At 53.0% G+C, this 27604-nt stretch overlaps 1 protein-coding gene across 10 annotated transcripts; it reads right to left on the bottom strand.

Annotated features, from left to right (window-relative positions):
• Nucleotides 1–125: 125 nt before the first annotated feature.
• PDE1B (phosphodiesterase 1B) lies at nt 126–26774 on the bottom strand. Of its 10 annotated transcripts, none has more exons than XM_059886110.1 (17): nt 15427–15792; nt 13742–13834; nt 12910–12953; nt 10510–10623; nt 9196–9378; nt 8949–9015; nt 8502–8618; nt 6074–6214; nt 5559–5659; nt 5351–5476; nt 5133–5234; nt 3963–4083; nt 3579–3660; nt 3176–3284; nt 2665–2795; nt 1853–1971; nt 130–1422 (listed from the first exon to the last, which is right to left on the bottom strand). In XM_059886110.1, exons 3-16 carry the CDS (start codon nt 12951–12953, stop codon nt 1868–1870), a joined length of 1542 nt encoding a protein of 513 aa, XP_059742093.1. In that variant the 5' UTR covers nt 13742–13834; nt 15427–15792; the 3' UTR covers nt 130–1422; nt 1853–1867. The 10 variants fall into 10 exon arrangements, 9 of the variants coding, with proteins under 9 accessions (NP_776840.2, XP_059742093.1, XP_005206154.1 ...); XM_005206097.5 differs by having other exon boundaries at nt 14967–15792; NM_174415.3 differs by lacking the exons at nt 12910–12953; nt 13742–13834; nt 15427–15792 and adding exons at nt 26374–26496; nt 26584–26682 and having other exon boundaries at nt 126–1422.
• Nucleotides 26775–27604: the final 830 nt, after the last annotated feature.

A 27604-nucleotide genomic window follows, 5' to 3' on the forward strand; every position in this document is an offset into this window, starting at 1 on the left:
GAACCTCACCTCTCTGGCCTCCGTATATAACAGGGCACACACAGCACCAGGGTTCTGTCAGCTTGAAGAGACTTTGCACGTGAAGACGCCCAGTGCACTTTCACCCGGCAAACAACACACGCAGCCAGGCCTGGTCTCCCTTCTTTATTGATCTCTGGCTATAGCAGGGCTCCGAGAGACCGAGGACAGGGGTCAGTCACATGCGTCTCTACCCCTCTCTGGGTGGGGTAGGAGGGACGAGTGGCAGGTGGCAGGTCTGAAAGACCGTGGATACTTCACACGCACAGGGCCCACTGTACAAATGCATGTCTGGTATTTACAAGGAAGGAGGAGGGCAGTCACTGGACTTGGGCCTTTCTGGGACAGAGCGGGGCCGGAGGAGCCTGAGGAGAGGAAGGGGCGGGGGCCTGGCTGGGCTGCTGGCTGCCTTCCACCCGCCACTCCCCACTTGTCCACTCCCCACTTGTCCGAGGAAGGGGCCTCCTGGGCCAGGGCTGGGAGGGGAGGGACCCTCTCTGTCACCCTCCCCATGCGCCCTTGACCCATCCCAGCTCTCCTGCCTGTGCTCTAGGACGCATCCTGAAGGTGCTCTGCTGGGGAGACCTCAAAGCACTTTACAGACATTGGTCGGATGGGAGCCTCCCGGCCCCAGGGGAGGGGAAGGAGGCGACAGGTTCAGGACAGGTGACAAGCCCCAGGGCTGAGACCCGTCCCAAGTCCTTGAGGACCGCCCCCCCTCAGCCCCTGGTGGCTCTGGCTCCTCCTCCCCCATTCGCCATTCTAGAATGGGGGAGAGGGGAGACTGCAGAGTCTGGGCGGGGGTGGGGGTAAAGCAGTGCAGGTCTGGGGTACAGAGGATGCCCCCATTCCCAGGCCCTAGAAAGGTGCCATGCCCTGAAGGAGCCCACACCCCGCCCTGTGCAGAGCTCTGAAAACCCCCAGCTTCCTATCCTGTTCCAGCCCCTCCCAGGGGAGGAAAAGGGGGACCCAGACCTGCCAGCTAAGATCTGGGGTGGGGGCTGAGGAAACCCCCAAAATGTATTGCTTAGAAACTTGGAGGCAAAAAGGATGGGGGAGGGCCCAGGGGGCTGGCATCTCTGACCCTCCCCCCAAGCCCTGGGAAACCTCCAGGAAGCTCCCCTCCAACCAGTCATCTGGCCATGGGGAGAGTCCAGAGGCAGGGGGATGGACACAGTGACCATTGGGAGCCCGAAGTTCCCCAGTCTTGCCACCAGGAGAGTAAAGTGCACCCCAGTGGGTGTCAGGTGGGGAGGGGCCCTTCCCCCAACCCCACAATCTCTAGCATTCGTCCTTCGGGTGGGTTTTCTGTTCCTTGACGTCCATGCTCCCTCGGAGCAGATGGGGGAGCCAGTCCCGATGGATGGTGCTGATGACATCGAACACTCAGGACTCAGTGAGGACCTAAGGGAACAGAAGACCTCAGTGCTCTGATCTCTGCCTTCATCTCCAGCCTGCCTTACCTTCTTCAGGCCTGCCCCCACTCAGCGCCCTGCACGAGGGCACGGGGGGTGCTGGAATGAAGTCACGCCCCGCTGAGCTCCAGAGCCTGGGGCCTGGCTGTGCCTCTCCTGACCCTCACTCAGAGCTGCTCAGCCCCACCCCGAACTGGGGAGCTGCCCCCTCTCTTCCTGGAGGGCCTGGACCAAGAAGCAGGACACCCCCTGCACCCCACTTAGGTCCCAGCTCAGGCCTCTGTGTTCACTTCCTCCAGGTTACCGCCTGGAAGGAGAGAGGGAGAACCTCGCCTCTGCTGAAGCCCAGAGATGCCCCTTCCGAGAGGCCTGTGGGAAGCCCGCCTCGCCCTCCTGCCCGCCCACTGCCATAGGCTCACCTGGGCCAGGCCCCGCTAGTCCAGATTCCCGTTCTGGTTGTGCTCGTCTTCGGCAGGGGAGGCTGGGGCCTCTTCCTCACAAGGGGACAGTTCGTCAATGGACATCTGGTTGGTGATGCCTGCAGGAGAGCGGGAAGGAAGCTGGGACCAGACTGAGCAGTATGTTTTCCCCAAACCCAAGGAATATGTGGAAAGAAGGAAGCGATACTCACACACCCCCCCTTCCTTCAAGCTGAGCTACATTCAACCTGTGCCCACCTGGGGAGAGGCTCCCCAGCCTTGCTAAAATGCACAGCCCTCAGCCCCACGTTAAGGAAGAGATGCCTCAGCCAGGGCCACCAGGTTACCACAGCCTCAGGGCAGTACCAACAGACCGCCCGTGTGCACAGGGCCCCTTGGGCGGTGGAATACTGCTGTCCCTATCTACTCTCCAGCCCCCATTCTAGAACATTCCAGGTGGGTCAGCCTGTGCCTGATTCCTTTTCCCAACTTGGGGAAGGCGTCGGACAAAGGGCTGCTCAAGGCGCTTCGGGAAAATGGACCCACTGCTGCTCAGGCTTCCCTGGTGGGTGGCTCAGGTGGTAAAGAATCCACCTGCAACGCGGGAGACCTGGGTTCGATCCCTGGGTTGGGAAGATCCCCTGAAGGAGGGCATAGCAACCCACTCCAGTACTCCTGCCTGGAGAATCCTCATGGACAGAGGAGCCTGCCGGGCTACAGTCCATGGGGTCGATGGACTGAGCAACTAAGCACAGCACAGTTGCTCCATCAGCCGCCCTCCCAACAAGGCCTTATCCTCCCAGTGGACCCACCGCTCGCCGCCCGTTCCTTCCATTTCTGCTTGTTCTCCTGAATGTATTTGGTCCAGGTGGAGCGGAAGCTGACCACGTCAGGGTTGGGGTCTCCCACTTCTACATCCAGAGAAGGCTGGCGCCACTGGAAGCTATAAGCAGGACCCACCCACATTGTGGAGGTGAGACCCCGCCCACCCCAGGATGGTCTTCCCAGCCCTCAAGAGTAGAGGAGATGGAAGCCTCATCCTTCTCTTTTCCCTCTGCTGAGTACCCCCCAGTCCCCACCCCTCTCCATACCTTCCCTTCCGCTAGAAGGAAAATGAAAACAGCATTAGCCAGAAAGGCAATAAAGACAGCTAATAGGAGAAATTAAAATATGGTGGAGGGGGCGCCGGTGCAGGCCACACCCTCTGCGCCCATCCTTTCACCCCCACGTGTGACCCACAACAGAGGAGTCGCTGTTTCTCACCTCCCCCACCAGTCGGTTCTCTCTGTGGGCCCTCTGGCCACCCCAGCCACCCTCACTCACCTGGGCTGGTTTTTAGACTTCGAGTCGTCGTCCCCGGTGGGCTGGACACTCTTCTCAGCCACATCGGTGAGCACAGAGAACGTGGGCTCCACAATGAAGTCGATGAAACCTGCAGTACAGATAATGCAGGGAGAAGCTGACCTGGGGAGCTGCACAGAGGACTTGGCTGGCACGCCGGTGCCCCCAGCTGCACGGAACAGTCACCTGGGGCTCAAGAGTTCCCAGTGGGGGCAACCTTTGTGATGATATCTGTGTGACCCCAGAGAACTCCACCCCAGCCCTCCACGCTCCAGCATAGCGGCTCGCCTTGACGGGAATGGGGACTGGGAGCCGTCCCGACCCAGCCCAGCCAGCATCCTTGACCTTTCCCAACCCTCTCCTCCCTGCAGGAAGGGACACTCACCAATCTGGGACTGCGCCACGAGGGTGGAAGTGCGGTCACAGAGCGGAGAAAAGGGCAGGCCCAGCTCAGCCTCCTTGTCACCCTGGGGAGCAGACAGGGTGGGGACTTATTTCAGTCTACCCGGTTGGGGTGCAGCTGCGGGTAGAGGGGCTGCCGGGGGAGAAGAGGGAGCTCTGTGCCTTTGACCTGGAAATGAGCAGCATGCAAATGCCACTGCCAGCAATGACTGTTAAGCTTTTCGGAGATGACATTCTATCCCATGGGTCTGGGATCAGGTTGGCAGCTGCAGACAGCTAAACAAGGAGCTGGAGGAGGAACAGGGAACTTGGAAAACATGGAGGAGAGAAGGCCCCGTGGGCAAGGGCAGACAAAGATGCCCCCTACCTGGCGGAAGAATTCCTCCATGAGGGCCTTGGTCCAGCGGCTGTGAACCGACCACTGCTTGGTGGGGTGGCTGATGTCAGCAGCATGAAGCAGCAGAGAGAGGGCCTTGGACTTGTCAATCCTGTCGGGGCAGGTGGCAAGGGAAGGGAGACTGATCGTTTAGGAAAAGGAAGCCTGGACCATTCCTAACTTCCCATCACACTCTGTCTCTCAGATCTAACGTCAAATACCCTCTGAGACAAGATACACATACACACACGCGTGCACACACACACTTACATATGTATAGGAAACAGCACAAGCTCTCAGAATCAAAGGGCCCGGAATCAAATCCCCACTGTATGTTTCACACACTGACTGTGTGATGTACAGCAAGTTACTTAAAATTTCCATATTTCATTTTCCCCAGTCCTAAGCAGAAATCAAAACAGGATCTGCCACAGAGAGTTGTTCTGAGAACTAAATGACATACAACATATAGGTATTTAGAATAGTGTCTGGCACCTAATAAGTGCTCAGTAGACATTACCTATAATTATTATTATAATAATTATTATTATGATTCGCCAACAATGACACGCTCCGACCCTGCCCACTCTCCCACACACAGACACCGTACATTAACACACACCTTCAGGACACACACAAACACAGTCTGTTCTCTCTTACATTTATATACTCCCACCCACTTTTTTTTTTCCCCACCCACTTTTAAGCAACATTAGATGTAATTAGGACATTTGTTCTGTGTTGTTTTTTTTTTTTAACCTCACACAACTCTCCCAGTAGCCCTGTTAGAGTGGGGGCTGGCAGTGAGCTATTGTGGAGGGGGGCATATCATTTTCACTTCTCACACATAGGGAAACGAGTCCAGAGGGCTGAATGATTTTCCATGACATTCCAGAGTATACCTGTCCTGAAGCTTCCCTGAGGACACCAGTCTCAGACCCCCACCTCAAACGCTCTGCAGTAGTCCAGGTGCCTGAGTTGTCCACACACCCAAAGCCAGGTGCGCATCCATCACACACACCAGATACCCTCAGATACCTGGAGCCAGGAGAGTTTCTACATCCTAGTAAGGACTGGGCACACCCATTGCCCTGTGGATGCCCTCCAATTCACATAGCCCTCACTCTGGCCTCTCCCCAGCCACGCCCCACCAGATGTCACCTCTCCAGCTGCTGCAAGGCTGTCTTCATGGACTTCACTTGCTGGAAATGGCAGGACATGTCTGTGGCCAACACCATCTCAATGACCAGAGCCCGCAGCTCTCTGAAGGGACAGAACCCGAGGAGTGATCAGCACTGCTAGACAGGAAGCCTAGGAAGCAGGAAGAGGGGGCTGGGGTGCGGGGTCTCCAGGGATGCCCACGCCTGGCTTCTGCTCACACAAACTCATCCTTGGTGAGGTTGATGAAGATGTTCATCTCGTCGTCCTGCATCATTCGGAAAACCGAGCTGATGTGGTGATTCTCCAGCACTGAGCGGTCGTTGTACAGGATGGCGCATTCCGATCTGCAAAGCACAAGGTCACCACATCCAGCCCCCTGTCCCGCCACCGCCCCCCGCCCTCGCCTGCCGCATCCCCACCCCTCACTTGGTCTGGATGTGGAAGCTGTTGGTAGTGCCAGTGTGCTCATAGTCGTGGATGGCTGCAGCAAAGATGATGGCCAGGACCTCAATCTCCGACAGGCAGTGCTGGGAGAAAGACAGACAATGAGAGGGGGCTGACGCCCTGTCGACTACCCAAAGACCTCCACACACAGGCTGGACCGCTCATCCCAGCCCTTCCATTCTTCACGTCCAGCTCTTGGGCTAAATGCAGTCAGGCTTCTCAGCTCCCAGAACTGCCAAAGACCCTCTTCCATCCCTACTAACAATATTCCCTCTGCATCTGGCCACACAGCCCCAGCGCTGCCCAGGAAGTTACGGTCCACCCAGGAATTCTCTAGAGTGAATAAGTCCAATCCAACTCTGTAAAGACTTTGGGATGCCAAAGAAGAGGACCCGAGGAGAGAAAAACGAAATGAGTGTATCAACTGTAGGCTGGACTCGCCGAGTCTGCAGCCATAAGACCCTGAATCCCAGAAGAGTGACCTCCAGGGTACCTACCACCATCCCTGTGCGGAGCAAGAAGCAGTGGACCGTCTGGGTGACGTCAGCTGCGTGGATCTGGTTGTGGTAAGGGTTCTTGTACTTTCCGTAGCCTGTCTCCAAGGCATCCAGGAAAGTCATCAAAAACACAGTGGGAATCTGCAGTGGGAGAGGGGCAACTGAGATTTGTGGAGGATGTGCAAATGGCAGGCCACCGAGGACAGAGGTCAGTGAGGCCCTTTCATGAAGAGACGGCAGGGCTAGGGGAGCACTGGCCCTGCAGTGAACCGGGCTCGCATCCTGGCTCCACACCCGCTGGCTGCGTGACCTTGGGCAAGCCACGCGCCTCCCTGTGCCTCTGATGCTTAATGGAAGAGTGAAGATACTACCACCTACCTTGAATTTAATGAGATAAGTACAGTACAAGGTACTTAGCAAGTGCTCTCCCAAGAGTAGCTATAATTATTATTATTTCCCTGGAGATTTTTAAGAAGAGGAAAGAAAATTTCCTTCCAATCACCCCACCCCATCCCCAAACCAATACCATGGAGAGGGGCTCAGAAGCAGGGGAAAGAATAAGAAGACCTGGAGAGGACCCTCTAGCCAAGGTAGATCACCCCTACCACTGAGAAGCCTTCCCCCACCCTCTGTCCACTAAACACACACACACACACACACACACAAGCACCAGGAGCCAGAGCTCTATCAGGCTCAATGCTGTCCAGGTCTCTGCATATGCCCTGGGGCATGTTCACCTCCTTCAAAGGCCCAAGGCCCCCAGAGGGCAAGGCTGGTGTCTGCACCTGCCCCTGGATCTCTGAGGCTGCGAGGAGAGCAGGGTTCAGGGCTTGGGGAACCCTCTGTAGAGATGAGCAGCGGTGGCGAGACACAGAGGAGGTGCCCTAGTCAGTCAGACCCTAACATCCCCCGCCCCCACCCCTGGAGGGCTGTGCCCCAAATTCAGGGAATTTTAAAGGACTGTTTCCATGACAACTGCCCTTGCTTTTGCGTTGCCATGGAGTCCCTGGAGGAAGGGAAGGGAAGGGGAGGGGCAGGAGAGGGGCCGGGTGCCCAGAAAGGGAATGTGGAGCTTAAAAGAGCTGCTCCAACTGGGGTCTCTACTGGGCAAGGACTCTAGAGCATGAAGACCCCTCTCTCTAACTGCCTTAAGGCAAGGCAATTTGGGGGTGGGCAAAACCCAACCTGAGGTAGTGACTCTTGGGGTCCCCCAGAACCATCCTTCCTTGGTGTCTGGAGGAAGTCTGAGAGCCAGTTTGGAGAAATGTGAGCTGAGAAAAATCTTAGGAAAAAGAAGACCCTGCTATTCTCTGTCCTGGAGAGGGCAGGATTGCAAAGAAGAAAATGAAATGGCAGAACAGGCCTTAGGGAGGCCTGAAGAGAATCTCAGAGCATCTTACCAAACTTCTGGGAACTCTCTTGAGAGTTGTTGTAAAAGGAGGAGTCAAGGGTCAAGGAAAGGCTCTCACACACCAATACTCTGTTATAGTGAGGTGGAGGCAGAGGGTGGCAGAGGACTTTCCAGAGCCCTCTGGGAGGGCCTTCCTACTGGACTCCTTTGACCACCCCTCAAGCCCCTCCATGGGACGTGGCAACCCATGTCACCAGTATTCTTACCTGAAAATTTCCATGGATGGAGGAGCATGGTGGGCTACAGTCCATGGGGTGGCAAAGTCAGACACAACTGAGCGACTGAGCAACTGAGCACACACCATGCATCCCCCTCAGAACACACGCTTTCTTCTCCGATCTAACGTCTACTGTCACTCCACCCAAGTGCAGACCTAATATCCCCCTCATCCTCCAACTGTGGTTTCTCCACAAGGAAGTGATTTTTTTCCAGCCCCTGTTCCCCAAAGACGCTCTCTCCTGGCACAGGATCTGAAGATTTTAATCCCATATTCTTCCAGGCCAGCCAAGCTGAAGAGCAATTCTCCAGCCCTACCTAGCCTTGCCAAGAGCTGATCCTTTCCATAAAATTCCTTGGACAGAGCCAGAGGGGGAGGGGAGGAGAGGCCCCCCCCCACCACCACCAAAAAAAAAAAAAACAAATGGAGAGACATTAGTCCTGCAGAGCACCAGCTGACAGCCTCTGGACCCCAGGCCTCCAGTGTCCACGGGCAGAAGGGCTGAAACAGGGGGCTGAATTGCAGCCAGGCTGGAAAGGACAAGTTAGGGGACAGAGCAAAGGAGAAGAGGAAAGAACCCTGGGCTGGACAGCCACAGGCTAGAACCTTCCCCTGGAAAGCAGTACCTGAAGCCAGAGGCTGGGACTGCAGCAAGCGGAGGAAAGGCCAGACTGCGGTGGGCACAGGGTGACTTCCCCGACAGTGAGACCGAGCCAGAGAGCCCGTAGAATGTGCCTGTGGGAGCAGGGTGGTGGAAGTGGGGAACCCTGCCCAGAGGCAGAGGGAGGAGGCTGCCCGACCTTAAAGCGGCTGATGAGGTTGTGCCGAGTCAGCAGCTCAAAAACGATGGTCCTCAGGGCGTGGTCATCTGCTGCCCGGTTCAAGGAAAAGACATCAAAGCACCAAAGGTCCACGTTCTATGGAGAAACAAGGAACTAAGCAGGGAGACTCCCAAGACGGACATCCCAGCAGCAGCAAGGGCTGCAGTTAGACTTCAAGGAGGACTTCCCAATGATTACAGACACATGGGAAGCAGGAAAATAAGTAGTAAACAGGCCTCTTTCTTCCTGGATATCATTCAGTATGGGAGAGACAAGAAGTCAGGAGTTTGCCTCTTAAGTGGGTCAAAGTTGTTTTGAGAACCAAGGAAATGACAATTAAAAAAGGAAGTAAAAATCACCCCAGAGGAGTCTGAAAGTCCTGAGGACTATTCCATCCCCCACCCCTAACCTTCTCCCTGGGATCACCTTGAGACAGTTGAGGACGGCAGTGGAGTAGGTGGGGCCCACAGAGGTGTACGTTCTCCTGAACATCCTGAGGGAGAAGAAGGAAAGGAGCCCCTGAGTGAGGTCTGATCATGGGGTCTGATCAGGCGGGGCTGGGCGGTTGGGCCAGGGGCACATGGGCTGGTGATACAGTGGAGTCCTGGAAGACACCCCTGGGAAAGAGGGCCACCGCCAGGGGCCGAGGGAGGCAGGACGTGGGGAGCCTCACCGCTCCACAAAGATGCCAGCCTGCACCGCGTGCACGATGCTCCGGAACTTGGGCTTCTCTTCCGCTCGGCGGCCTTTGGCCCGGGTCTGCTGGGTGAAGGTGGAGGCCAGCCAGTCCCGCACCTCTGAAGGCACCGCATCAGACCGCAGCTCCTGCAGCTCATCCTCCGTGTCCAGGATTTGCCTGAGGCCCCAGAGTGGGAGTCACAGAGGAAAGGCTGCAGGCGCTTCCACAGCCTGGAGACCCTGGGCCCAGCCACACCCCACACCCCGGAAACTCTCACACCAGCCTCTCCCTTCGCTGACCCTCCCTTGACTTTCTTTTGCTAAGCCTTTTTACTTCTGTTTCTGTATCTGATGTTGCCAGTGATGAAACAGGTCACTATGTGAGAGTGAACACCCCAGTTCTGGAAGCATGCAAGCAGCCAGTGGCATGGATATCACCTGTCGAGGATGCTCCAGACCAGCAACACCGTCCAGCAGAAATAAAATGCAAGCCATATATAACTAAGTTTTCTAGTGCTTGTGTGCGTGCTAAGTTGCTTTAGTCACGTCTGACTCTTTGCAACCCCATGGACTGTAGCCCGCCAGGCTCCTCTGTCCATGGGATTCTCCAGGCAAGAATACTGGAGTGGGTTGCCATGCCCTTCTCCAAGAGATCTTCCCAAGCCAGGGGTTGAACCCAGGTCTGCTATGTCTTCTGCATTGACAGGCGGGTTCTTCACCACTAGCGCCACCTGGGAAGCTCAAGTTTTCTAGCAGCCATATTCAAAAGGTAAAATCTCCTTAAATGATAACTTTCCTTTAACCTAATATGCTCAAAGTACTATCATTTCAACATGCAGTCAATATAAAATATATTAATAAGACATTTTACATTCTTTTTTCCAAGTCTTTGAAATCCAGCATGTTTTTCTACATATACATGTACATCTCAGCTCACACTTGCTACATTTGAAGCCCCACTAGCCACGTGTGACCTGGGCAGACCAGGTCTGGAAGGCCTCTGCCCTGGGAAGAAGGTGAGGATGCGATGAGCTTTAAGGTCCCTGCCAGCTCTGGAAAAGTCTTCTCCTCCTGATAATCTGTGTTTGTCTCTCTCTGCAAGTCTGTTCCTCTCCCTCCTTATCTCTGCTGATAATTCTACCTATAGATCTATCTGTCCTCACTCCCCGCCTCCCTCCTCTGGCCCTGTCACGCGTGTCTATCCCCAGCTTTCTGTCTGACTCCCCGTCCCTGGATCACTGTGTCTGGCTGGCATCTTTCTCTTCTGTGTGTGGGTTTTCTCCCCGCCGCTCCGCGTCACCACTCTCACCGAGTCTCATCTATATAGACGGCCTCCAGCAGAGAAGCTGTGTACTCCAGGTTTTTCTTCAGCTCCTCAATGTTTACCTCCCCGTTCTCCAACTGCTTCACCATGTAGCGCAGCCTGTGAGGGTGCGGGTACAGAGAACCTGCTTAGGCGCCGCTACCTTGTCAAGAGAACAGGATACCTAATAGGATGCGTGTTCCAGAAACAGCCACAGCCTTCTATAGCGCATTAATCTTTCTAACAGAATAACAGCAGCTAGTGTTTTTCATCACAGGCCATTGCCACCGCCTGCACTAAGTTTATCTACCCCCCCAAAGTTAAACCCCAGGCTCTTCCACAGTCCCCGCCCACCTCTGACCTCTCAACACCTCCCCTTTAGTCAGTGTTTCCTGAGAACTCCCGTTTAGATTGCCTGGGGCCCAGCAGAATTAGGCAGGTACAAGCCCCTGGGGTGATGTTTTGAGGATGATCTGTTTCAAAGTCTGAATAACCAAGAGATGAAACTGCCTATTTCCCTCTGATAGAGGACTTTGGGAACAACAGCCATCAAAAGGGCCCCCAGCATTCTTTCATTATGTCTCTTGGTTTGGGCAGGGAGGGGGTACATGTCCACAGCCCCTCTGTCCCTGGCAGGGATGGGGAAGACACAGAACAAAGACCAATCTGAATGCTTTCGCCGGGCCTCACTCCATTCAGGCAGAGCTAATGGATTATGATTCCAGAATCCATCAACCGGGACAAAGCGCAAGATTAACCCCTGCCTCCCTGGTGTCACTCCAGAGAGAGCCTCTGGCAAAGAGTGACTGTACCCCTCCCCTATCTCTGCCGTGAGGCAGCTTCCCCCAGAGCCAAAGTGGTGAGGGTGGGGTCAGGGGTCTCACTGGATGCTTTGCCTGAAGGGACCATCCCTCATATTTTGCACTCACAAATTCTGGGGGATTAACTGGGTGGTTTCTTAAAAGTCTGCTTTATGACTGCCTGAGACCAGCCCAGGCAGTCATAGGTACACAAAGCTCTCTGATTTTAGGTGGTGATTTTAAAGAAAGCGATGAAACATTCCCCTCTGGCTCCTTCTCGCAGCTCTGCCCCACCCCACCTAAAAGCAAGGTGAGGTGAAACAGTGGCCAGCACAATTCCCCACTGAGAGGGGCTTCAGAAACCCAAGGTCACCCTATGAGTCAGGGAGAAGAGTATGAGTCAGGGACCAGAGGCTGAAATTAGCATCGATTCCCAGGGATGCTGGGGGAGGGAGAACAATGGCATTCCTGAACAGAAGCAGCTCTAGAATCCTGGGGTCTCAGCAGCTTTGGAATGGGGCGCCCAAAATAGCCAGCCCCAGGAAGCATCACCGGCCAACTCTCACCCCAGGGACCAGCAGTCCTGGCCAAAGACAGGTCTGAATTGCAGATGAGGCAGAAGGGAAAGAGGGAAAATGGCAGGGAAAGAAGCTGGAGGGTGAGGCTGCAGCCTCCTCAGTGGGCTATCCTCAAACTGCACTCCCAGCCTCCCAGCTGCTCCTCCTCCATGTGAAAAGAGCAGGCAGCTCCATGAGGAAGAGCCCTGGTTCCGTACAGCCCAGCCCCAGCTCAGGCTTCACTAGGGAGGAGGCGTAGAGGCTGACAACATAAAGGCTTTCCAGCCAATGAGCTGGAAAGTAGCGACTGAGAGCCGACCGGGGATCACACAGCCAAGAGGTACCGCTGTCTCTAGGGCCCAGCCACAAGCTGGGGCTGCCCTCTCCCGCTCAGTCCCCATGGCCAGGGACCCTCGAGTCTGGGGACACAACCCAGGAAGAAGGAAAGGCCCCTGCTCCAATCCCAGCCCTAATCTTCCACTTCAATCAGCCCTTTTTACAACGGAAAACTCTGCCCACTAGGGGTCAATGCCCACCTCCAAAGTTCTGCCTTCTTTCTTGAGCCACCCTGGGAAACACACATCCTAGCACAAGCTCCAGAAGTGAACAGCCAAGCCCACGGGTGCTCATTTGCATGTATTCGCATAATCTCTTAACAATGCTGCCAGCTCTACATTTTAAAAAGTGCTTTCTCCTACGTTATCTCCTTTTATCCTCACAATGGGCCTAGAGGGTGGGGGGGTGGGGGGGTGGGAAGGCTGTGCAACCTTATTTCCAGTACGGAAACGCAGGATCCCAGCACAGCTCTGGGAGGTAGAAATCCCACATTCAAACTTTTCACTTCCTGGATATGAGCCCTGGGCAAGTCACTACTTCTTCATCAGTGTCTACCAAAGTGTGGCCTATGGACCACTGACATCAGAATCACCTGGGATACTGGTGAAAAAAATTTTTCTGGGTCTCCCCACACACCTACTTAACCAGATTTTCTAAGGTTTGGGTCCAAGGACCTGTGTTTTTAACAAACATCCCAGATAATTCTAACTCACCCTAAAGTTTGAGAATCTTTATTTTCAACCTTCAATTCCTTCATCTGTAAAATAATGAGGATTATAATAAACTACCTGCGTTGGTCACGTGGGCAGCACTAAACCACCCGTGAAGAGCTGCTGTTCAGTCACTCAGTCATGTCTGATTCTTTTGTAACCCCATGGACCTCAGCCTGCCAAGATCCTCTGTCCATGGGGTTTTCCAGGCAAGAATCCTGGAGTGGGTTACTATTTCCTTCTCCAGGGGAACTTCCCAATCCAAGGATGGAACTCGCATCTCCTGCCTTGGCAGGTAGATTCTTTACCACAGAGCCATCAGGGAAGCCACCTGGGAAGAGCTGTTAATAAGAGAATTAAATGAAATAATGCATGCAAAAGGCCTGGCATATACAATGAGGCTCTATAAACATGATTTGTATTAAAATTAACTGACCAGCATCATGCCTGCCCTACCCAGCTCACACCTCACTCCCTTCGAATCCAGCAAGCACCTGTCTTCTTGATCCCAAGTCCAGGTGAAGAACGGTGAGCCTAATTTGAATGGAGGCTGGTAATTAGGAAGCCCCCTAGCAGAAGAAATGAGAGGATGATAATGACCATGATCTCTCCTTTATAATTACATACCACAATCACCTTATGGGGGTGGTTATATGACTTGTCACACAGCTTGTCCATCTCAATCAGGTTGGCCAGCCTAAAACTCATTCTACTGGAGCCTAACTGTGCCCCAAACACCAAAAGTGAGGCTGGACCCCACTGCATCATAGCTCCTTCAGTGTCAGTCATCTGTCCTTCATGGGGTGATGTTGTCTGTGGACACCATCAGACTCACAGGAAACTGGGGGTGTCTCGATCGCACTCACGATGACTTCTTGTCTGTCCTGGCAGCTGTGCTCAGAGCACACAGCATGTGCTCAAATGTTCACTGAACAAAATAAAAGGGAAAGGGGGCAGATTAATCAGGTGGGGGGCTATCTGCCAGTGCTCACAATTGAGATCTCAGCCTAGGGAGAAGAGCGTGGTTGTAGCTGGCTTTCAACACACCCCTCCCCCCAAGTTCCTCCCGCCTCCACCTCTCGATCTTGTCCAGAAGTTCTTTTACAGCTCCTGTTGAAATCTGAACCCAACATGATCCAGATACCAGAAGGAGAGGGGAGGGACGGAAAGAAAGATTAAAGAATAAATTTGACAAGCGGGGTGTCTAAGGAGGGAGCCTGGACTCGGGCAGCTGGAAGGATTCAGGTGCTAAACTTCCCCCTCTTGGAGTTACATAACTTTCCCCACGACACTTCCTGGCCTGGTGGGGGGCCTCTCGGATTCCGACGCCCTTTAGAATTAGGATCTCCCCAGACCCACCTCGCTTAAGGGGACCTCGCCATTCGTCTGCTTGGATGGGTAGGATGCTCACCCCTGTCCAGTCCTCATCCAGACCTAAGGAAAACTGGAAGCTTCCTCCCAAGAGTCCTCCCACTCCACTCCTAGCGCTGGTTCACCATCTCCACTTCTTTCTCCTTGACCTTCCCCACACCATGGGAAAGTCTCAGGTCCTGACCCCTGAAGGCCTCAGTCTCTCCCAGCTCTAAGTAGCCAGCTGGAAAAGGTAGCTTCTGGGCAGTAATAATCCCAATGCCCCAGACAAGTGCAGCTCCCCAGCCCCCATCAGATGATCTGGTGATTTCCAAAGCCCCTTCCCGCTACTTCCAGCACACACACTCCCTGAAAGATCACCATAAGTAGAGAGCTTAGGACAGAGTAGCCTCAAGCTAAGGGACCAGGAATTGAAAGAAGAATCCTATCTCCCTTTTGGATTTTTAAGACCAGATGAGGAGATATTGGAGGAATGTGAGGTCTTAAGAATGCTGGGGTTCAAGAGGGAGCGAAAGAGGGAAAATACTGCTAAGTCACCTGCCACTGCTTAGTCACACACACACACACATACCCCCATATGGGACTGTCAAGTCTTGATCCTGCTCTTCCACCAAACTACAAGTAGTAGACCCACAGCAGCCTGTCCTCTGGTCCTCTTCCTCCCCTCTCCCTTCCTCCCTGGAGCCTACCTGAGGATAGGACCCTGGAGGTGACTCCTCTGCACAGGAACAGGGCTGGCCATGGGAATCAAAGTTCTCTACTTCAGAGTATCAAAATGCTGCCCCCCAGGCCCCTGGGCCCCTGAGGGGAGTGGCTCCCTTTTAGGCCCCTGACTTCCTTCTCTAGGTCTCAGCAAAAGTGACCGACTGACTGAACAGAGAGAATTTAGGGGAGGGGAACAGGAGGAGCCTAGCTGGAAGGAGTGATGAGGCAGAGACCCAGCCCACAACTGGGTGAGAGGCCGCGGGAAAAGTTTCACATCTGAATCAGACTAAAAACAAGAATCTGTTCTCAGAAGAATCCCAGAAAGGACAGAAATAGCATAAGCCAGCCCCTTGCTCTGAGGAGGTGGGGCTCCTCTTTCGGGGGAAGGAAAGGGTTAGCAGGAGGCTTAAGGGGACAGGGACAGGGACAGGGAGCCATCCTGACTTTGTCCTGAAGAGGAAGTCTGCAGTGGAGTGGAAGGAGCCCTCCAGAGCGTCCCAGCTAGGCGAAGGCAGATTTGGCTCCCTCTCAGGGTCTTTTTTCCGGGGCCACTCTTCAAAATGAGCTTTAACCCACCTGCAAGGACGGAAGCAAGACAGGAAGAGAACTAGAAACTGCAGAAAAGGGGCTTGCTGAAGCTAGGGATCCGGGTATCCTTACCCAGAGACCCGCTCAACAAGGAGGAAAGCCCCCACCCAAGCAGTGACTGAAAGTCAGGAGTTGCTCATCGAAACCGAGAGGCTAGGCGAGTTGAATACTCCCAGCCCCAGTTTTCTCATCTGTCAAACGGGGACTGGGAAATAACCGTAAACTGACTGGAGAGGTCTTTCCAGCCCAGAGGGCGAAGTGACGGGACAACCCACGAAGAGCCTGCGGGACCAAGGCCCCCTCTCTCTCTTCCAGGCTTTGGTCCCGCTCAGGTTAGGAAGGGAAGAACCCGGGCTCTGCGGTGCGGAATGGATGTGCGCAAACAGCCCCAGCCCGCCTCCCGATTGGCTAAGGGGTGACGTCACCAACACAAGCGCATGGGGGCTGCGATTGGTCAGCGGAGGGGATGGGCGGGGCTAAGGAGAGCCCGGGTGAAGCCTAGCGCAGCGGGTGAAGAGGGTTCCGCGTAACTACGATCTACTTCATCGAGGTCTAGGGTTGATGTAGGGATGAGGAAAAGCGACTAGAGGGGATGAGTATGACAGAAGAAAGAGAAAAGAAACGGGCTAAGAGCCAGGATTTTATGATGGGAAGTCTTGCTTCATCGCCCACCGCACCCCTACCCACCAAAAGCAGGGAGAAACTAAACTACTTTGTCACTGTGCTATAGCCTTGAAGGATTATAACCAAATGAAGTTTGGGAAATTACTGGGACGAGTGGAAGTTGGCTTCAGCAGCAAAGAGGGACGAAGGTTAAATGTCTACAAGGTTGTGTGGACTCTTGGTAGCCATGAAGCAAGTGTTTTTAGAGAGAAAGGACTAGCCCTGGAGTCAGAGACCTGGCACTCCCCTCGGGATGCGGGACAAGTCATCCCGCCTGCTCTGTAGAAAAGCTCTTTTGGAGAGATAGAGACGGGGTGGGAGTGGGGGCAGATGGTACAGCAGCAAACACCAACTCAGGGCAGTGCCCCCTCCTCACCTGACTCCAGGCCCAGCCCCCAAGCCAAGTCGGCACTAACCCCAACCCTCCTACTGGAAGGTAGGGATTTCTTAGACTAGAAAAGCTCCAGAGAGGATATCTTGTCCATCCCTCTGCTCCCTTGCCCAGCAGAACCAAAACTAGTTGGAGAAATAACGGCTTACCACATCACCCCAAGTACTTACATGCTGCATCATCCCAGCGTGCATCCCACCACGCTCATCTCACCAGCCTGTTATTAACTCTTCCTAATTAGAAAGGACATTGATCAACCACCATCCCTTCCTGGGGAGAAAAATTTCACACATACCCACTCACCCACTCATCTACACACATGCTACACTCTACTTCTGTCTGAGTTAAAGAGACTGAGAGCAAGAGCATAGATGTGATGACCCCAGAGTGAATTTTCCTCTAGCCATTAAATGTAGTTTTAAAATAGCAAGCAGTTCAACTATCATGCCTCCCTCCTTGGTCCATCCCCACCCTTCCTCACCTGCCCTGAAGAATAGGAGTTGGGATAAGGAATGAGCAAAGCATAGGTGACTCTGCCCTTGCTCAGAAAAGAGGGGTGTAAGGGGTAGTGGCTGGAGGGCTGTTGAGGAATGGATTAACTGGCTGATCTAAAGGCTTAAAAATCTCAGAAACTGAAAAAAAAATCAAGGAAATCATCTAAATCCAATAGAAAGAGGATATTAATTAAGATCAGGAGATTTTGCCTGCCTTTTAGCACTATGTATGACCTTGAACAAGACACCCTGGGCTCCATTTTCCTTGTCTGTAAAATGGGTAAGTTCAAGCTTCATGCACTTCTCACAGGAGATCATACAAGAGCATTTGGGGAACTATAAAGTGATGTGTATATGTGAAAGATTACCATTTAGTTTTTGTTTTTGTTAATTCAGCAAAGGTTCATTACAAGTGCTCCATGAACAAAGCCCCCTGTGCCCACCCTTTACCCAGGGCCCCTGAAATAGAAAAGCCTGTATCCCCACCACCACCATTCCAGATGTCAGGGGCTCCTCCCTGGCTCCTTATTCCACAGAGACCAGGGAAGCAGAAACTGGGGACTTGCAGAGCACAGAGCTCCAGAAACCGGGAAGAGCCAGACCCCCACCTTTCCCAAGCACTGCCACTCCCCTCACTCCCCTGGTTTCACATTGCTATACAGGCAGCCCTGGTTCGGGCAGCTGGCTGGGCACAGTGGCGGAGGTGGCTCCAGAGATAAAAATAACCCCCCTAGTGACAGAGCTAGAGTGCCATCCTTGGAGGCAGCAATCCTCAGGTGGACACGGCAGCAGTGGTGCGAGCTCTCTAGGCACTGGACAGAGGAGCTGGACGGAAGGAGGGTGGAGAGCGGATGGGCAGCACCTGGGAAGGCGGGTGGGTAGTGGGGGAAGGAAAGAAACCCAGCAAGTGGAGCGAGATGGGGGAGGGGCAGGAGAAAGGGGCAGGAAAGGAGATTTGAAAAGTGCTGCAGAAGAATGTCTGGAAAACACTGAGGAACAGGGAAGGGGGTCAACTCACACACACACACACACACACACACACACACACACACACGTGTGTGTGTGTGTGTGTGTGTGTGTATGTGCAGGCAACTCCCCCTCTGCCTCCTGCCTAGAACCGTTTCTAACAGGTGTTCCTAGCAACAGCCCAGCGCAGCTCAGATCAGTGAGGAAGTGGGTAATCTAAGTAGCTAGAGCCTTAGCCCAGAATAACAAGAACCCAGACATCCCAGCTCCCTGCCCAGCACACAGATGAGTCACCTCTCCCTCCTGCTTCAGCCCCTGAAAGACGGAGGAAAGAGGAGGGTGGGCAGGAAGGTGAGGGGAAGACTCAGAACTCTGAACTTTGAACCCAGCTCAGAACTCTGGCTCTGGTTCACTTGTCCACACCTCCTCTCCCTCCCTGCACGATTTAATTCTGCTCATTAGCCACCTCCACACAGACCACCCCACCAGCCCTCCGAACCACATCCCAACAGATGTTCCCAGCAGATGCCCTGCTTCTGGGGAACCTAACAGATGTTGAAGGTGGCCTGAGATGGGAGAGTGAGTTGGAAGCTTGGCAAGGGACTGACTGCCACTGCTATGGGAGTAGCTCTAGATTCTGGATCAGCAGGATTTGAGTCTGGTCCCAGCCCTGCCCCCACTTTACCAACTATTTCTGGGCATCAGTTTCCCTCTCTGTAACACATTATGGTTCTCAGATTCAGTGCCTGGGTTGGAGACACTAGGAAAATAGGGTGCCTGAGTAGGAGTTTATCTTTTTTGACTGGCTCACTGCTTCACCCAACTTAGCCCAAAACTGATGCTTTAAAGGAAGAGTGTGGCTTTCTTCTTTATTATAGGGAGGTTACATTCTAACCTCCATGAACTTTCTGGGAAGTTCTCTTGCATGTCTATCTTCAGTCCATCTTGCTTCAGTGAAAAGAACAGCATATTTTCTTGGCATTTCAAAGAGTAGAAAGGAAGAGAACAGTCAGGACAAAGAAGTGTTTGGGATGAGTCTGGTGCAATTTGATTTATTATAGTTCTCTCAGACTGGGGTTGCTAAAGCTACTGCTTGTAGACAAGAGGCTGGGGTTTAGGGAGCCTGGCAACACTGTCAGCATGCGTGCACGCTCAACCCAAGAAGTTTCCAAACAAGGTGGGCACAGAGGCGAGAACTAGGAGGATGGTGCCAAGTTAGATGTGCAAGAGCTGATAAACAGGGAAGCAGAGAAGCCAAGGAATAGGAAGGAAAGAAGCTTCTCTGGCCCCCAGGTCCTGCCTGCCAGAGCATCATTAAGCCCCCCTGGAAGGCAAGCTCCCTTCTCAGCCTAAACGGTGCCAACACCAGCTGGCCGCCTAATCATCCCACTGCAGCCACTGTGATTATTTGCAAGTCTGACTTCTCCTTGCAGCTGTGGACTCAACTGACCTGGGGACTTGGCTGAATCCAACATGGTACCACCTGAGCACCTGCTTTCCAGCTTTCCTCCCAGCCCTGAGCGCCCAGGCCTCTCCCTGAATATGTCCTTTTCCCCACCACACCTGCTTAGCCACCAAAACCCCATCACAGCTCCCCCGGTGGACTTCTGCCAGGTCTGGGATGCTGAAGTTATATCCTAACATGCTCTTTTCTTCCCAGACAGGGAGAAGATGTAGTAGAAGATGCTGCGGGGAGAGGAGCCACTGTAGGACTGGGGACATGGGGGACAGAGGGGCGAGGGCTCTGGCACTAGGGACCTCCCTGCAGTGGGCGGGTCACAACTCACTTTTCTACTTTTCCCTTCTGAGTAGCCCTTCTTCCCCCTGAAGTCTCCTCTTGGCCTCACTCACTGTTCCCAGGATTCTCTCCCAGTTCTCTTGGACCATTAAGTCTTCCTCCCTTAGGGGATAATCTCATTATCTAACAACTTCCAGTCTCCCAGTGGTCTCGCCTGCAGCCCACCTGCTGCCCTGGTTCTGTCCCCCTTTCTGTGCTGCTGTCCTGGGGACAGCTGGAAAATAGCTACTCAACTTCTGTACCTGTGAAAATCAGTCCCCTGAGACCCAAAGGCTTTCTCCCTAGAGGAGCTGGGAGGATGAGGTCACTGAGAAGAGAAAAGAAAGGCCTTGTAGAATACAGGAGTTGAGGCTGGACTCCTAAGGTGGCCTCAAATGTGCCTGCAGCAACCTTGCCCTGAACCATCACAAGGACACCTGGGCCTGGAGAAGCCCCACCCCCGGGGTGGGCAGGGATGTTTCCAGACTCCTGGCCAGGGTGAGTGGGGACTAGGAGCACTGAAGGCCAAAGGGTAAGCCAAAGGGAATAGGGAGAGAGAGGAAGAGGGACTCGAGAGGAGAGCACCATAGTGCCCAGCAGAGAAAGAGAAGCCAGAGAGAGATGGAAACAAAGGAGGGAAAGGGCAGAGGAAAAGATGCAGGAAAAATTAAAGAGGAAAACAGAGGGAGCAGAAAAGCTGAAAACAAGTCCTTGATGATCCCTTTAAAGACACAAATAAGAGGAAAGATCTCTCTCAAGTTTCCTAGCTCCTCCATCCCAGTCTGATGGGGGTGTTTGAAAAAAAAGAGGGGAAGATGTGAAACAACCCCTGGCTTGCATTCAGGAGCTCCCTGCACAGGGGGCAAGTGGAAGGGGTCTAGAGACATCCACGCTTCCCTCCCCCTGGGTCTCTCACCTGGCCTTCCAGTCCCAGCTTCATCCCCAACCTATGGCACCCTCCTCCTGGCAAAAGTGCTAAGTGCAACCTCAAATGCGGGATCTCCACCGTCTTTTTAACCAGCCTCCAGGGCAACCAGAGTGGTATTTGGGTTCTAAAGGACTCCACAGATTCTTTAAAATAGAATGTGTCATAGCTGATCATATCACCCCAGGCCTAGAGACTTAGGATAAATGCCAGAAGGGAATTTCCCCAATGCTTTTGGAACTCACCAACAGCAGTCCCTAGGCGCCCTGCACCCACTACATCTTACAAGGGCAATTGTTCCGTCCACTTCTAGTTTGCCCAATTGAAAAAAAGATGATAGAGAGTAAGTCTGTCATCTTTTCTTTTGACCTTAGAGGACCACACCTTTTGTGGGACAGCCCTCCTCCTAGCCCACCCAGCCTCCTATTCTCTAAGCTCAGTCACCTGCCTCACCTCCTCCAACCACTCATCACCGAGACTCTTCCAAATCAGGCCCCAGACAGCAGGACTCAAACCTACTATATCATTCATATTCCTGCCTCTTGAATCTTGATTTTTCTCATCATCCAAGCCAGTGACTGCCCATTTATTACTACTCTGCTGCCTCTTCACCCAGCAAGCTCTCCCAGGCTGAAAGAGCATCAGAGTTTATCATTTAAAAACCACTTTCATATGGATGATACCAAATAAAGAATAGGGACACAGAGAGACTATGTGACTTCAAGATCATGCAGCTAGCCTTTGGCAGAGGGGGAGCAGGAACTCAAGTCTCCCAATATTCCCTCTGCTCCTCCACTGCCATCACCCTGCCTCCCTGGTCTCTCCCCTGAAGCCACCTATTGTGACCAGAGGTTTGTGAAGTTCTTCCACTGGTCGGAATTTGAATTCCCCCTCTCTCTGCACATCCCCCTCAGCTTACTGCAGGAATTTTCCACACTCAACCATCAAGAGATGCCTCATTCAAGACAAAGTTGACGGGGAAAATAGAAACCTCTGATGGGAGAGGGGATATAAAACCCAGGGAGGAGGGATTCCCTTTGCCAGGGTTGGAAGTAAAGGAGGAAAAGGCAGTCCAGGGAGGAAGGAACTAAAAACCATTCCCACCAAGGCCTCAGAGAAATGATGCTCCTTCTTCTCCAGAGGCCCAAGAAGCCACAGTTTATCCCGCAGTCTTCATGGCAGCTCCACAGCCATGTGCAGAGAAAGGACAGCAGCACAAAAAGAGCCATAGAAGCTTATTCCGTGGGGCAGACACAAAATGAGGACAAAAGGTAGAAGACATCAATGAGGCATTCAGTCCTTTCCTTCGGCTTCTTTCTCCTGTGCATTTGCTCTCCCCAGGATTGTCCAAAAATCTGAGTTGTCACAAACACATACACAGATCACACATATATATCATCCCATTACCTAGACACACTCACATACACAAATACATCATCTCATTCATACATAGGACAATTTCAGGTATTCAGGTAAGTGCATATTTATTATCAGACATACTGTTTCTAAACATACAAACAAAGAAACATCATTATGGAGCTCTGACGTCACCAACTGTCCTTGTCACACACATCAGCCTTTACCTAGATACACCAGATACATGCGTATACATGTCAGGCATTCACAGTTTCATTCTGATACATCTTGTTCACATTTCCAGATTGTTTCTGTAACTCCTTCAGTTCCAGGCTCTGTTCGGAGGTTCTCAAACCCCAGCACTTTTGAGCATCACCCTCTAAAAACAATAACAAAAACAACCTCTCCTTTTCTCCAATTCCCATGCCTACTCCCCTCCCCCACTGCACACAGGAACACACGCACCACAGAATCAGAGACGGAACTGGGCTCTGTGACATATACAGGTATATTCATTCATTTGTTCATTCTTTTGTTTAAGAGCAATTATTGAGGGCCTGTTATGTTCTGGGTAGCACACTAGATTCCGATGTAACAAAGATGGGCAAAAATAATCCCCAACTGTGTCCTTGCTCCAGCTCCCCTGAAATGACCTTGAACCATAGCTTAGGACATTGAGTCTAAACCATGGAAGCCTGAGCGTGCACCACGTGGAGAAAGGAAAAGAGAAAGGGATTGTTTTATGCTATGCCAAGGAAGAGGGAAGTCTTGTCTGTAAAATTTCAGAAGAAACTGGAGCAAAGAGAAGAGTGAGGCTTGTACTATCCTGGGAGAGAGAGAGAGAATTCATATATGTGCTTGTACTGTGTATAACCCCCCTCCAAAGTAAGCGATGAAGCAGAAACCAGAATGGTTGGATTTTACCACTTGGGTGGGTGTCAGAAAACAAGGAGCAGGGGGCCTCCCCTACTCTCCACTCTCTTTGATGGAGTTAAACCATATGACAGGCTCCATAGGATCAGGGACTGGGTCGATTTTGCCCACCACCATATCTCCAGCACCCAGCACATCATCTGTCCCACAGGAGGCACTCGATTAAGAGTTGTTGAAGGAATGAATGAGCTAAGGATGGCAAACCAATCTCCACTCATAGTTTTTCTTGTTTTGCAAAAGACACCGAAAAACCTTTCCATTTCTACTGGCCGTCCCCCACATTCCTCAAGGCTCTCTGGTCTCAGAGAAGAGTGGGCAGACTAGCCCAGTCCTTCATCTTAATGTTAGAGATGCCGAAATTTGTCCTGGTTCATCCATTATCCCTGAAGTGCCTGGCTCAGTGTCTCCCATGCCTCAGCTTATGAGTCTGCTTACTTAGGAAAATTTCCCCTAGGTAGAGGTGAAATCCGACAGCTAATATGTTCCAGATTCTGAATTTATCTTTGGCAGAGTGCTAGTATGGAAAATAGAATTCCTGGATACCCTTCCCAAGAAGAAATTGCCCTGCACAATTATATTCATATGGGCTTTTTTAGCCAGAAGAAAAAACACCAGGCCCAGTTTCCCTGAAGAGACCCTCAATGTCCCAGATTAGAAATTAAAAGGGTAGTTAGGATGGAGGAGATAGGACATGTTGAGCAGCAGAATATTCCATCTGTCTTCATTTGACTCTGTGTGACCCCATGGACAGCAGTCTGCCAGGCTCCTCTATCCATGGGATTCTCCAGGCAAGAATACTGGAGTGAGTTGTCATTCCCTTCTCCAGGGGATCTTCCCAATCCAGGAATCGAACCTGGAGTCTCCTGCATTGCAGGCAAATTCTTTACTGTCTGAGACACCAGGGAAGCCCATTCAGTATCTAGTCCTGAGATAATCATGCCCATCTCCCTGTTTCCAGACTAAATAGCTCCTTCCCACCTGGGCCTTTTTGGGTACAGGTGGTGATTGGGGTGGGGGTGGGAGTTTTATTTCTATTTAAGGTGGAAATGCCCTCTTTGCTCACCTCTTCAGAAACCACTTCACCCTGAGAGCTGTCTCCCTCTCCTACCCAGAAAAATCCTCAATCCTTTGCTTTCTCTTCATCTGACTGGCAAAGCCTCCCCAGGATTCAAATCCAGGGCCAAATCCAGTAAGCTATCAACTTCAGATCTACCTTGGTATCAAGATCTTCCTCTGCTTTGAGACTGGGAATCTATCCTTGGTAATTAATATTGAGGAGATGGTACTTCTCTGGATAAGTTATGACATGTAGCTGGAGCTCTTAAGGACCAGATTGCTGAAGTGAGTGAAAACCAGAACAATCTCATCAATAAGATTAGTGATCCTTGTCCACCATGATCTCCTGCAAGGATGTCTCAGCTAACAGGCTCTGTAGGGGCAGCTGCCTCCGCTCCCTTCCTCCCCTGGGTTTCAGTGCCTTCTTCTGAGGGTCCTGTTTTCTTGCCATAGATCACTTCTCACCCTAAAGGAAGCAACTGCAATCTGCTTCCAGAAAAGCTGTGTGGTTAGAAAGGTGTGGGAGAGAGTGAATGGGTAGACCCCCCTCTTTTGCAGGGCCCCTTATCTGGAACAGAGGCAAGGGGAAGATATGATGAGCCACTCGTGCTGTGGGAAGGCATCCTGGGATGCTTGGGTTGTCCTGTTTCTAGACCCTGAGGTCCCTTCTTTGCCTTTCAACCACTTCCCTACCTACCTTTCTTGCCAGCTTAGTTACCATCAACAGAGCAGGGTTTTCTATCAAGAATCACCCGGGTGCTCCTCCCAACAAAAACTGATTCAACCCGATTTTCCATTTCTTCATCCCAGAACCTCATTCCAAGGATTCATGGAGCCCGCAAGTTGCACTGGCCAGAGGCAGCAAAGGAGGGGACCGAGAAGCACATTTGGATTTCAAGCCTTGTTGCCCAACGTGCCTCCATTCTCCCTAAGGCCTTTCTAAGCAGCTGGTATGTAAATCAGACCCACCAGCCCAACATAAAGGCATCATCTTATCGCCACAGGTGAAGTATTTTTAAAACAACACAATCATAAGCATCTATCCATATACAATCCCCATCTCTCCCTCTGCCGGAACCTAGAAATGAAAAGCTTCAGTGCTCACAATTGAGAATATTGGGGAGCAACTGCGTGTTGAGGCTGTGTTCCCTGTATTTCCTCACCAAACATCTGCAGTCTCTCTCCTAGGGCCATGGGGAGTCATAGCAGGGAGAGCAGCACTTTCTTTTGTTTTCTGGTTAAGGATCAACAGACTGCAGAGATTATCGGGTGGCAGCTGACAGATAAACATGGTACATGGCTTGTCTTTGAACCAATCCTCTTCTTCTCGGATAAGCAGGAAGAAAACTTCCTCTCCTTCCCTAGAACTGGAGTATGGGACACCTGAATCTTTCCCTTTCCCATTTATTCCTCTCCACATCCCCTCTTCCTGCAAAAATAAGAAAAGATGCCTTGGTGTGCTTGGAGATCCTTGGGAGACCCTACAGTGACAAAAAGGCTTTGACAGTTACCTTGCCCCAGTCAACCAATCTCCCCTCACCACCACCCCAGCTCCCAGGTTGGGGCTCCACGCCCTCTCCTCCAGGACAGGGTTCCCCCCTTCTCTAGATCCTAGGTGGGTCCCCATCATTAATATGTATGCAGAGTGTGTTTCCAGGCCCCAAGAGAGATGAACAGCTCAGGAACGGGGCAACCCCCTCCGCTACCCCCACCCTCTGTAGGATGCAGGAGGCAGAAACCACCAATCCCAGCCGAGATACGTATGACCCACAGGTTGGCACAAGTATCCCCATGCACTGGACCTGCATCTGTGTGCAGTCACTCTACAGACCTCTCTGTGACCCTGGGACACTCATGTACACACATGTGATGTGCCTCACATCTACCCAACCCTGCACATAAGATACGTGTGAGTCAGCCTGGCACCTCCTGAAAGCTGCCCGTCCGCAGCCCTGCCAACACCGCAAATATTGTGCCGCCTCTCTGCGCCGCATGTGTCACCCAGGGGGTCAGCAGGCACCTCGTTAGCTCTGCAACTCCTAAACCCGCTCCAAGCGGCCGGCTTGCGGTGCACATGCCTTGCACATGTGGCCTGGCCACGCGTGTCCGGGAAGCTTATGTTCTCGCACCTGCCAACATGTGTGCCCCAGTGAATCCACCGGCCCGGCTTCAGCTACCTCCCGCACCCCTTTCAGGCTCCCTGAGATCCCTTCCCCCAATCCCCCCTGGCCCGGAGACTCACAGAGACCGGAGCTTAATCCACATCTTCTTGCTGGGGGCTGACTTCAGCTCCAGGGGTGAAGGGCAGTCCGACTCTAGCATCTCGGGAGGGCTGCGGGGGGACAGCTCCATGCTCAGCCTCCGTCTACGGAACCGAGGGAGGAGACAGCACCGCGGTTCAGCTCAGCCCCCCGCTGGCAGACCCGCGCCCCCCAGCCCAGCCCCTTCCCACCTGCGGCTGGCAGGGACCAGCCAGGCCGGGGTCTCTAAAGCTCGGCCCAAGCTGGCAGAGCTGCAGTTCCTGCGGCTCCTCCTCTCCCGCTGCCCAGCCGAGCTCTGGGCTCCCAGTCCGAGCTCTCCGCGCCGCCGCCGCGCGCTGCCGGAGCCGCCTCCTCGCTTCTCTCCTCCTCCCCGGGCCGGCTTCCCCTCCCTCTCTCCCCCTCCCTTCTCCTCGGCCTGCCGGCTCGTCTCTCACTCCTCGCAGCCTCTCCTCCCCCTCCCGGAGGAACGCCTGGCAGCCAGGGGCACACGAAGACGGCAGAGCCCAAGGGCGAGCGCACGCACCCAGGCGCCGGGTGCGGGAGGCTGCGTGAGCCTCGCGCGGGTGGATATGAGTGCGTGTTGACAGAGCGCAGCGCAGGCGGCGGGCGGCAGGACTTCGCTGTGGGCGGTGGTGTGGGCTCCCTGGGAGTGTGTTTTGAGTTTCTGTGGATGTGCCTGTCGTTTCATGTATCCCCGCGTGCCTAGCCGCCGGTGCGTCCCAGGCGTGAGGGAGAGGTTGGAGAGGAGTCCTGACACTCGCTGAGTGAAGCCACCTACCCCCAGAATCCAGCCCCAGACGGGACCCTCACACGTGTGCTCCTGCCTTTGAACGGAAGAGTACAGCGTCTGCTCTCAGTGGCCATGGTCACCCACTCCTCTCCCCGGTTCCCTGAGCTGGTCTTCCTGACACTCCTCCAGCCTGTGGCCTTCTCTCTGGTGCCTCGAGCAGGGGGTAGTTTCTCCTAAGCCTAAGGCTTCCCAGAGAGAATCCACCAGAGCAGGCAGCACCCTGTCTTGACTTGGTTATAGGTAACTCCATAAGGGCCAGGAGATCATTCCTGTCTTATCTCAACCCCTGCAGTAGGCAGCCTTTCCTCTTACTCTGTCTTCTCTGAAAGAAATCCAATGGCTAAAGGCCCAACACAAAACAGTTTAGCTGCTTAAAACATCTGTAGAATAAATGCTCTGGAATCTGAACTAAAGACTTGTAG

This window comes from Bos taurus, chromosome 5 (assembly GCF_002263795.3).
Source record: "Bos taurus isolate L1 Dominette 01449 registration number 42190680 breed Hereford chromosome 5, ARS-UCD2.0, whole genome shotgun sequence".
Classification (NCBI taxonomy): domain Eukaryota; kingdom Metazoa; phylum Chordata; class Mammalia; order Artiodactyla; family Bovidae; genus Bos; species Bos taurus.

Bases quoted from the DNA above. Each gene is read 5' to 3' on its own strand.
- PDE1B (NM_174415.3), bottom strand. From the start codon at position 26,483: ATGGAGCTGTCCCCCCGCAGCCCTCCCGAGATGCTAGAGTCGGACTGC. The intron at 9,016-9,195 runs GTGAGGCTCCCC...CTTCTCCCTCAG, and splicing joins GCTGGCATCTTTGTGGAGCG to GATGTTCAGGAGAACGTACA. The intron at 1,972-2,664 runs GTGGGTCCACTG...GCTCTCCTGCAG, and splicing joins GAAGGAACGGGCGGCGAGCG to GCATCACCAACCAGATGTCC.